The sequence below is a fragment of the Cyprinus carpio genome, chromosome B1 (genome assembly GCF_018340385.1).
Source record: "Cyprinus carpio isolate SPL01 chromosome B1, ASM1834038v1, whole genome shotgun sequence".
Taxonomy (NCBI): domain Eukaryota; kingdom Metazoa; phylum Chordata; class Actinopteri; order Cypriniformes; family Cyprinidae; genus Cyprinus; species Cyprinus carpio.
Window position 1 is genome coordinate 17,738,880 of NC_056597.1, and position 12,441 is coordinate 17,751,320.

General features: G+C 35.6%; 1 protein-coding gene across 1 annotated transcript in view; it reads right to left on the bottom strand.

The window, feature by feature from the left end:
• Positions 1-12,084, bottom strand: part of LOC109099816 (sodium/potassium/calcium exchanger 2-like) — a 35,962-nt gene extending 23,878 nt beyond the window's left edge. Inside the window, exons 1-3 of the mRNA XM_042716818.1 lie at positions 11,821-12,084; positions 10,531-10,761; positions 6,994-8,050 (exon numbers count right to left, since the gene is read on the bottom strand). Coding sequence (XP_042572752.1) covers positions 6,994-7,899 — 906 coding nt within the window. The 5' untranslated portion in view covers positions 7,900-8,050; positions 10,531-10,761; positions 11,821-12,084. The remainder of the gene's footprint in view (positions 1-6,993; positions 8,051-10,530; positions 10,762-11,820) is intronic.
• Between the last annotated feature and the right edge of the window lie 357 nt (positions 12,085-12,441).

Here is a 12,441-nt window from a genome sequence, read left to right on the forward strand (position 1 = left end):
ATGCATTGTGTGGCCTTCTTGAGCATCAGTAAATGTTTTCACTTTTTGTAATAGTTATGTATGAGTCCCTCAGTTGTCCTCAGTGTGAAAATATGGATCTCAAAATCATAGTCACTTTTGAAAAGGGTTCAAATAAACAAAATACACTAGAAAAACAAATAATCTGAAGAACATCAAGGATTTTTACTAACAACGGAATCAATTTCAACTGTTCAGGACAAACAAAGGACTTAAGAACAACTATTACAAAATATAAAAACAGTCATGGATCATCCAGGAAATAACACATTGTATTAAGATTCAAGAGTTTGTAAACTTTTGAACGGGGCCATTTTGTATAAATTCAGTTATTATTTTGTCTTGTGGAGAATATGTAAACATCTGTTATGTGAAATAGCTTATTCAGAACAGTACTAAAAAAAATAACATGCAATTTTCATGATACCTCTTATTTTGTTTCTATTATTAACATTTTGCACATTCTGCAAGGGGTGTGTAAATTTATGAACACAACTGTACATACATACATACATACATATATATATATATATATATATATATATATATATATATATACATATATATATATATATATATATATATATATATATACACACACACATACATACACATACATACATATACATATATAAGAATATAATACATTTACATTTAGTCAGTTAGCAGACGCTTTTATATTAATTATATTTTCAAATGAGGAAAGGTGAAAAAGTTATGACTTAAAAAGTATCATTAATGTCTATTATATTAAGTAATATTTTTATATTTAAATAATTTTTCTATTTAATAAACATTGTAGAACAAAAAACTATTTATTTTATTTTAAGAAAACAATGTAATTTAGTTATTTTGTGGAACTATTTTATAGTCTTCAGGTACATAAGAGAGAATCCATTTTTGCAAGTTCAAAGTGTTTATAGCTCTGCTCCTAAGTGGTTCAAACAAGCTCTTTTTCAACAAGCCCTTTCCCAGTGAGGTGGCAGCACCAGCAGTGTCTTCATGAGAAAATCAGTTGGCTCAGCAGAGACACACGAGCAGCCTTAATTAAATCTAATCAGCCCAGTAGAGCATAGAGGGCTTAAGCACGTTTCCTTCGTTATTAGCGGGCCCTGCCATTCGCTCCCCATTCACGTTCCTCCCTTCCCAGCTTTGGTCTTTCTGCAGGTGGAAGATAAGCTCTGGCCTATGGCCAGCAATGCCTGTGGAAAAACAGCTGAGCTCTGTGTGCTCAGCGAGCTTCAAAGCAGAGGTCAGCCAACCGTAGACCAGCTCGCTGAAGCTGTCTGACATTACCATATGTCCTGCTGCTAGTCCAGCAATCTTAAACATCTGAGTTAGGTCCGTTTGCACTAGGAATGAAAACTATACTACATTAGCCTCCAGACAAATGGATGACAACATCATTCTAACCCACCATCCAATTAAAGTAGGATGAATTCTTATTGCTGTTGATGTTTTTTTCAGTCATAAGCTGGAAAAAAACTTGATCCCAGCGATATCATTTCTCTGTCGTTATTGTTATAGATATAGTTGTGGTGTGGACTTCGCCATTCTCTTACAGTTTTTAAAACTGTAAAACTGAATTTTCATTCAGAAATTGCTAGTACATTTCATAATTACAAAGAAATGGCACTGAAGTAACATTGAAACAAACGTGACATTTTTAAATAAGATTGAAAAAGAATTTCCTTGCAAAAGATTCTGCAATATTTACAACTTCAAAAAAAAAAAAAAAAATTGAAAGTTATATTTTACTACCATTGGTGTTTTAGTGCAGGTGCAACTATATTTTCACATTATAGAATTCATTACATGGCAATCATGTGAACATAATTTGAAACATAATATTAAGCAGTGCACCAAAATCAGACTCTCAAAGCTGAATCCTGAATTAAGAAGTTCAAACAATTTTAAACAAGTTAAAAGAAATAATAAGAAGAATTGTTTAAAATTATGCAATTTCATTTTTACAGCATTTCTTTGACAACGTAGCACAGGTTATTGGAGAGACTGTCTCATTCAGAACATCCCACTCATTCCTTCTTTTTCCAAACATTTTGAGTCAATCTGATCAATATTTGATCAAGGAAAATTATGATTCTGATGGGCTGATTGCAAAACTTTGGCTGACGACTGCAGATGCAAAAGGTAGGAGACATGAAAAATATGTCCATTTCATGCTTTTAAGAGCCCTCCAGAAAAGATTTTACTAATAAAAGGGATTTCACTAGTAAAACACCTACCATAATATAATGAAATATTAGCTATATACAATACAGTATATGTAGCATAGAGAATAGCTTCCTCAAGGGCAATGGTGATTTGAATATGGCACACTGGTGATTTGAATATGGAGTTGATAATTTCATTTATCAGAAGAGATCTTAAGCGCTATGTGAGACCAAAAACTGAAGCAGAAAAATATAAGCTGCTGACCTTGTTTTGGCCTTCAGTTGTCTGGAGTCTGGCGAGCTACCATATGTGTTGCATTAAAAGAAAATATTTCTTACAGATGTTTCACCAGGCGTGCACACACTGCTTAAATTCTAACCTGTCGACGTCATGTGAAAATGTTAGAAAATAAACAACTGACCTTGTGAATCCTTCAATTTTAAACTTTATGCATGACTACAAACTATGGGGGGAAAAAACCTAGAGAAATATTTTCCTGTACTAAAAAATCCAAAACATATTTCACAAATATTATATAAATTTGTAATAGGATTTGACATGTTTTTTTACACAAGACACAAATGCTGAAAAGGAAGTCATGGGGATCAAGGGCAGTCTTACTAGAGAGCAGCTAATGAACTTTGCAGAGTAACAGTTTAGCAATTAGTTGGACCAATTAGCATGCTGCATCCATGCAATGCCACCATTACAGTATTATCTATAGAGTGGAAAAAACATGGATATATACAAACTTCTTCATTTTAAGCAGTGATGCAAAAGTCACAGTTTTCAGCTTGGATATTTATACTTTTCTTTCACTTTCAATTAAATTGTTAAAAACCTTCACTTAAGATTGACAAATTAATATACTAATCATACTAATCTTTTCCTGTAGCAGCAGGAACTCAATCAGTCTACTGTATATCGATCAGTATAACATCAGATAAACAGACTGCCTGTTACATCACAAAAGCATCAGAGCACATAAGACAGAACAAAGTTCCTGTTGGTCTTCTGGCTCGATGCCTTAACTAATGAAGATCATTCAGTATGATGTAACAGAGAGACTGACGACGCTGAATCATCTTTGTGTTTAAAAGATCCAATTGAACATCAGGCTCAGTTTTGCTGATTGTGACAGTCATTGTTTTAAAAAGCCATAAATCCTGTGGAATTCATTCCAGGTTTAATCATATGGGTCATCTGTGAACTTGAATTGCCTCTACAGTGTCTCTTAGCAAGAGTCCAGTAGTTAGCCAGAGAAGGCAGGCCAGCACACTAAAGAGGCTTATGGTGACAGGTAACCAATTTTAGAGACAGAGGCATTTAAGGATTCACAAATTAACTCACACAACACATGATGCCAGTTTCTCACACTCTCCCTTCTTTACTTTTCATATTGAGTTAAATATGGTTTGAATTACACCAGCAAAGATTTGCCTAACTACAGAGTTTACTAAGGCACTGATAATATTATACAGTATTACAAAATGCAAAATAGGTTTGATAATTCAATGACTTTTAAGTTAGTTTCATTATACTGGAACTTTAAGTACACTTTGGCTCATCTTCCAAATACTTCTAGCAATCAGGCTGGATTTTCTTCAGATTTTCCTCAGTTTATAAAATTAAAAGTGACCATTTTATTTTTACACTTTACACTTAAAGAAGTACAAATTATACTTAAAAAAATGTACACTGAGATAAAGACCACAATAGAAAAGCTGTTTTTATTGTGAATTATGGTCCAATTCTCATTATTAACTAGTATGCATATTATTAGTACAGTATGTTGGCTGTTTATTAGGACTTATAAAGTACATATTAATGTCTTATTCTGCATGACCATATTTTAGATCCCTTGATCTGATCCCCATACCTAAATTTAACAAGTACTTTACTAACTATAAAAAGCAGCATATTAGGAGTTTATTAAGGCAAAAGTTGAAGTTAATGGTTAGTTAATAGTGAGAATTGGATCGTAAAATAAAAATATGACTGGAATTATGTACTTATATTATGTACTTATATTGCAGATGAACAGCAGCTTACTTAAATGTCATATCCAAATTTGCTGTCAATTTTCTATGAAAATCATTTAAAATATCCATAGCAGGCAGCACTGTGGAATTCATTAATTCAAAAATGCCCCCCAGGAAATTGTGTAACGTAGGATAGATAGTGAAAAGGGTTGTTGTAATGTACAATATTCTCTCAAAAGTCTTCTTCAGAAGGCAGGTCACTCCCCTAAGCTCTAACAGTCTTTTTACTTTGGTTGGCGTCAACCCTTCTAAGCAGTTGATTTGGGATTACAAAGGATTTCAGGTTGGGAGTCATAAACCACAAGAAGAAATGCAGATATCCAACATGTTTCTGAATGCTACATTAAACACTAAGTGACTAGGGTCTTCCTGCGAAAAATAAATGTCATTCAAAAACCTGAAGAGCTTCCCACAATATTCCATATCTGAGCGCAGTTTAAAAAGAACAGGACACCCGTCTATACTTAGAGGTACTAAAAGGATCACATCTTATTGGATTAGCCTGAGCTTCGGCCAAAGGAGCAAAGAGCACATGTACCAACTGCCCTAAACCAATCCCCATCTCTACCACTATTCATTTTCATTTTAGAAGTCTTAAACCAAAAGTCTCTAAACCAAAGCCATTTTTTATTCCAATCCAGAAGGGTGAAAATCCAATGAAAATTTCTCTGTAAAGTTTTCTTCTATACGGCCCACCAGTCTGTGTGAATAAAGAATATTTATTTAGTTGTGTTAAATCAATTCTGAATGAAACGTGTGACATTTATGAAACATTCACAACATTTTTTTTTTTTACACGCTTTCTGGAATCATATCCCCAAAGTACTGAGGTGATAATCCTACATTCAAAAAGCAATACCAGAGCAATCTAAGACTAATTAATGTGGGTTTATGTAGATAACATGCTACTAATGGTTCTCAAGAGTAATGTACATGCCCCTGGTGCATCACTAAGAAGCCTATCCAAACAGCACGGTCAGCTGATTCACCTGTGTTCCATACGTGGGACAAACTGCATCTGCAAACAACAAATCCGACTCCAGCTGTTTGAACGAAACACAGCAGGTTGAACTGGCTTCATATGGGCCTCTTAAATTATCAATAATACATAATACCGCTAAACTGATATCCAGATTCAAGTTAATTCAACAATGCATGGCACATAATCATACATTATTTACATCACCTGCAGCAATGGGTCAACATCATCCACTATAATATAATAGTGAATGATATCACTTTTGGCCAGTTAGGTCTTGCTTAAAAAGTTTGAATTTCACTGCTCTGCAAATAAAGTCTAACTTTTGTCAATTATCTAATGCAATGACATTCACTTTTTTTTTCTTTTTTTTTTTCCAAATAAATATTTTTACTGGGGAAAAATAGACTAAATACTGGTTAAGACTTACAAATTTAAACACAACTCTGTGAGGTGGTATTAACAAAGCTTATTGTGCCAGGAAAAGACAAAAATAGATATCTATGCCTCTTGAGATGTCTGGCTGATAAAACAGGTTTCAGCAAAAGGGGAAAGTAAAAGATTTTAACAACTTTCTTCCTTAACTCCATCTTGCCTCATCTCTTCTACTTTTGCTCTCTCTCTTTCTGCTGTCCATCTCTGTCTATACAGCAGTGGTTCTGGTCTTACTCAGCTGATGGTGTGTTCTCAGAGCAGTGTTGTCTGCAGGTGACACCTGATATAATGCCTAATCCGGCTCAGGGAGGTGGTAAAACTGTCTGTGTTCTTTTCATTCGGAACATTGATTCTCAGCCAACAGTCGGATTCTGCTCCAACTGCTGTTGCAATCAGCTTCCTTGTTCTGTTAAGTGCTCAAGATCCACAAAATTCCCAAAATGCACCATAAAAACCAGTGTGCATCGGCTGCTCATTATATTCCCATAGCAGTAAAGTTGTCATTTTCTAAGTCATCAGAGCATGAGCACAAATGTGCATGTGCTTTATTTTCAGTCCTCTCAGTCTAATTCCTTAATGGGCATCAATTACAGTGAACTTTTTTTTTTTTTTTTCAATGTTTGAATGCCATTATGTATGCATGCATATAAGAGTATAGCATTTCCCAGAGAAAGCCATCAAAGCAAAAAAAAAAAATTTCTCCAATCTCATATTTTTTTTTATCATAGCCATGACCTTTTAGGGGCTCCGTACAAGTACATATTTAATAAGTGGTACTATACTTTTCTTGCACAATGGCATATTTGGATGGCATATGGTGTTGTTAAATACTAGTTATTTCATTAGCACTTGGGTTCATCTTCCTAAAAAAACTAATGGTTCTCAACCTTTTTGACTTGAAGGCCTCTCACCATCCCAAAAAATATTTCAAGTTCCAAATATAAGTTAATAATGTAATATTAACAGAACTATAACTATACTCTGTCTGTCTATCTATAAAATATTATTAACAGAAACTGGGGTGTCATGATGATTTCATTTTACATGATTCTTTTGTTTTTTTAGCATTTCATATAATAATAGGTAATAAAAAATAATTAAATATTATTTAATAGTAAAATAACTAATAATATTGATTATATCATATTAATTATGTTATAAAAGTCATCCTGTGTCACCGACCGCTGGAAATTTGCTGAGGACCCCCAAGTGGACCCCGGCACCCTGGTTGAGAACCACTGTGATATATTGATTCCTAACAGGAGTGGAAGGAGACATGAAGGAGAATGCCATCTTTGACCTGGGAAGCAGATAGAGTAATACACATGGAAAACTTTGACTCACCTTAGGAGGAGCTTCAATACTGTCCACTTGATTCCTGAGTAATTTAGTCTTGATCACAGTCTCTACAGTCATGTTGTACTTCATAAAAGTGACATAGCTTGCGTAACAGAGTAACAGTCCAATGCTCTCCACATAGGTAATGTAGTTATCCAGGAAGAAAACAATAAGCATAATTAGTCCAATGATATAAAAGGTGACATCTCTGAACAGAGGCCACCAGGTGAGATTGAGGATCTCGCGGGAAAATATAGCACACATCCCAATAACGAACAAGATGTTGAAGACAGCAGAACCCACGATGGTCCCGATGCCCACGTTGCTGTGTGAGATGAACACACCGATCACAGAGGTGAAGAGCTCGGGAGCAGAGCCTCCAGCCGCCATGAAGGTGGCACCCGCTACGTCATCTGAGATCTCCAGTTTTTCTGTGATTACAGTGAGAGCAGGGACAAAAAACTCGTCGCAGACAATAGCAAGGGCAATGAACATGTACATCATGCCGAACATATGCAGCATGACTGCACCTTGTCTCCTCTCCTCCAGTGTGAAAAGATCCTCTGGATAGTCTCCCTTGTGCTCATTGGACGAGGCCATAGCAATGGGCGCATCTGCCGAAACATTGTGCTCTTCGTCGGAAGATAGGACAGTTCTGTGTGGCACTGGCTCTGCAAGTCCATCATGGTTGGTGAGAGAGGTGAGTGGCGTCCATCTTGGGAATGGGCCCAAAGTGAAAGTAAAGGCACTCCAAGACAGGAACAATGAGAGGGCAGAGATGCTCAGGATAAAGCCAAAAATCCGAGAAGGACGTAGTTTCCTCCTGACATGATGCACTCGATGACGCTTGCTGTTCTGCTGCAGAGGGGTGCAATCTGACCCCAGTTTGACACTGGGGAACGTTGGATCCATGGTTGACAGGCAGCTCGGGGGTCCGGTGGTCTGAAATCTATGGAGTGCCGGACATGATCACACACCCACTCTACTTAAACCTGACAGGAACAATATACTCCCCGATTCCTTGCAGGGTCCAGAGTATCTAATGGCTTCCTCATAATAATCTCTGAAACACAACATATCACAAGAGTAAAAAAAAAGGTTAGATTTCTCTAGATCAGAATATATTTGCCTTTAAAAATTCTGATTTACATTATTTTTGAATCAAAACAAACATAATTTAGAAAAATATCAACTTTTATGACAATGGCATGGATATTAATTTTATTTTAAATTTATCCTACTTCATTTAAGTAGGATTAATATAGCATGCTTTCCTCAGCCAATCAGGTAGCTGGCTGTCAGTCACCTCGCTGCAACCTATTAACATCCAGAGTATGTCTTTGCAGTCGCGAAGGAGGACAGTGCTTCTCAGACTGATCCCACACCTGTTCCATAAAGCTGATGATTGTTGATTTAAAGCAACACTGTTGACTTCTGTTTCATTTTAAATAGATCCCAAAATTTTTATTCTGTCATGTTATTCCAAATCTTTCTTATTCCAAATGCAAAAACAATAACAAAAACATATTTTGAAGAATGCCGGTAAGCAAACATTTTTGGTTAAAAAAAAGAAAGAAAAAGAATAATACGAACACTCTCAGCCATTTTGGTTCCCTAATTGGTGACAGAAAGGTTAAGGGCAATGACAGATCCTGTGGTTTTTGTTTGGTACACATCACAAGTTCTCTTTTCCAGTATAATAGAGCCATTGAGATTTAAGTCTAATTGGTGTGACAACTAGACTGTTACCAAGGTTAACTCTTCCCACCTCACTTCCATTTACTCTGTAACTTCTAATAATGTATGGCTTGTGCAGATCTGGTAATAGACCATCTCAACCTTCCCATAGTTTCATATTTCAAAAAGAATCTGGGATGTTGTCTTCCACACTGTAAGAAGTGAAGACATGCAGATGACTTTCATAGTATGAAAAAAAAGTCAAACGTTGTTTGATAGGCCTGCTCTACGTCAGCTGTTTGGTTATAAAGAAATATCTTCTTTTGTGTTCAACAGAAGAAAGAAACTAATACAGATTTGGAAGAAGTGGAGGGTGAGTAAATGATGACAGAATTTTTATTTTGGGGGCGAACTATCCCTTTAAAGTCGGTGTATAGTCAGAATGATTTAGCCATATCTGTTTGGAATAAAAAAAATTCAGTCATATTAGTCTTTGTTAAAAATGAATTAATTTAGATGTGACCATATTAACACATTTTATTGTGCAAAAATATTAAAACAAAGCAGGATAAATGTTTGCATCATCACTTTAACTCACTTAGACAACACTTACAGTTACCTTTTTCTTTTCTGAAGGCCTACAGACTACCATGTGAATCCTAAAATAGAATCTCATCGCATATGACTGCCAGTCCACAACAGTCTAAACATGACAGTGAGTTACAGTTAACATTGACTATAATTGGGCTTCGTAGTGTACAATAACCCAGTATCTAAATATAACTAACCGCTTCCAAAAATTGACCAATCAAGAGAGCCACTTTTGATCCGATCTGGCATCTATAGGTTATAAGAGGGCATGTGCTCATGCGTCTAAACCAATAAATAACCACTGTAATCTGGCAGACACCTCCTGATACTCACACAATGCGCGCAACTAATAATACAGCAGTTAATCATTCACACATAACATTAGATATTAAACCAATAATCTATTAGTTTTGCACTGCTTATTACTCGTATAAATCAGAATGACAAAAAAATAAACAAAACAACAATTCATTAGTTACATCTATTGTTATTATTTAAAATAATTAAGCAATTCTTCCACCAAATAACATAGTTCTATAGAAAGACAGAGCAATGGCAAGCAAGGTGAGCATATTGTGAACTGGCTATTATACAGCTTCAACATGGCTCATTCAATATAATTAATATTTTTATGTAAAATATTAACCCTTTGACCTACAAGTCATTTGTTATTTGTATTTATATTTATTTTTATTCATAGAATTTATTGCATAGACATTAAAATACATATTATAAATATTTTTTTTCAATAATTGTAACAAAAAAAACTTATTTTTTATTTATATTTACATTTTTAAAACTCCTGGCTGCTTTCTCTGATGAGTCCATCTGTCAAGCTAAGGATTTAATCGGATCTATAGGCCACTGTTATCCTGATTTACACAGCCTTTACTTTTACCCCATCTCACAGTTTATGTCAGCACATACTATATCACACACACTAATGTATATTTATTATCAGTGATCACATCTGCATCATAGGAACATTTAGACAACAGTGACCAGTTAAATGACCATGTACAGTAAATGAACACCATCTGCATCAGTCACCTTGATTTTAAGACAAATTTGTAGAAGATGAATGGGATAAATGATCATCCAGTCTTTTTATGTTAATTTAAAAGAATCACCTTATGTATTTTTGTATTTATGCATTGTTCCTTAAGCTAGGTTTATAGATCTTTTAGACTTGCATGAAAAACTCTTCATCAAGAAATAATAAAAACAGTAAAACGCACAAATATCACAATACTACTATTGGATAAATCAATTTACCTTTGCATCTGGTAGTTTAGCGTGGATGGTGAATCCTCCAGATGAATCTTACAGACTCATGGACACCAAACACTTGCTGTTTCACTGTCATGGATCAAGAATGCTGCTTCTGCTGCCACAGGTTAAAGGGGAGGTCTGATCTTTCCTCCCTCCCCCGTCTCACTCTCTCCTTCCTTGCCCCATCCCTTCTGCATTTGCTCTGCCCTTGACAAGTTGGGTACAGTACATAACCTGCAATGGTGAAAAGAACACATAACGTGTCAATGTGTGTGTGTTTTAAAATCATGATCAAGATTTTATGCTAAAATTTATTGCATATGGGATCCTGTAACTGGTCACACAAGTTTTAAACAATTTTACTGAACTTTTTGTCTTCACTAGTTTAATTTTTAAATTATTTAAAGCACAAGCATTAAATTGCAAATCTATTATGTGCTGTCACTCAATATGAGGTGAAAAAACGGTATGCCTTAAAATGATATAAAAAAGTGCAGACTCTTTGTAAAAAAATAAATAAATAAACTTTCCAAAAAGATTTAATGTCAGCTACTTATGCTCCGTTTGTATAATTATAATATTATTCTTGTGACACTTCATACTTTGATTTGATGCTTTAAAGTAAATCTTATGAATTATTATTCAATTTACTATTATTTCAGAATGTAAAGACATACTAGCTTTTATAATCCAAAGTATTACATTTGCATGAGAAGGTCTAAAATAGTCATCTTTAGCTATGATCTCAACTCTTGAGTGGTCATCTGGTCATCTGTGTGGAAGGGTTAAGATTACCTTTAGCTACTCTCTTAAGACATAGCGAATATTATGCAATCTCCACACCGGTGCCCTCCCACTCCATCCCTCCCTTTCAGATAAACTCTGTTTTTCCTCAAGGGCCTGTTCCCAGAGAGTGATGCATATCAGCGAGACCCACATTCAAGGATGAGGTACACCAATACCATTGGGTCCTGATGCAGCTGTAACCCATCCCACTCTTGCAGGACATAAAGCTGCCATCCAGCCCCATAGATTGAAGCCATAGATTAATGCATCTTTGTGAAGAGGAGATTAGGCCTGTAAGGCCACGGCTTCCGTTGGGCTTTAAATAGCATTTGAGCACAGCATGCTGGATGCAGCTGAACCTGACCCTGCCCTGCATAGAGGACATTTCAGCTTAACTATTGACTAATTCCACCTCCAATCAACCACACAATCTTCCAGGAAATGGGCCAGGAGTCTGGTCCTTGCACTTCTGTGGAAAATCATGCAGAGTATGCAAACACATCTGACCTGAGGCTAACTGTGTTCTGCAGGGTGAAAGATCCTCCTCGTGCGGTTCTTGATGCTCTGGAGAACCATACTGCACTATAAAGACATTACAGTTACATTTAGCCACTGTGGTCACCTCACCAGTAATGAGTTTAGACATTGTATGATTGGGATGGCATGGTATGAACATAAAACATTAATTATTCTCATTTAACTACAAATATTTGCTTAAAACTTGTAACCATAATGACTATAACGTCATTTGATGTCACAAGTGTCTATTTAGTAACCATGTCCAATATTCATAGCCAATACCACCCTTTTCTTCAACCCGGAAGTAAGCCTATGGGTGAAACTTCCGGATTATTAACCGCTATAGGTAAATAATAGAATAACAACATGCAGTAAACAGTAAAATTGTTTGCACTACAAACCAGTGTGTTCATAATTAAGATTTTCAGTATCAAGCAGCAAAACAAACTGTTTTGTATGTCTAAAATAGCTGGACACGAATGAGACCGGGAGCTAGACTCATAGAATTCACAAATGGCCGCGCTCAAGTACATCAAGAAAAAGGTGGATAGCTATACAAAGTTTTATCTGCACAAGAGCACACATGAAATAAGTTTAGGTAAAATCGAA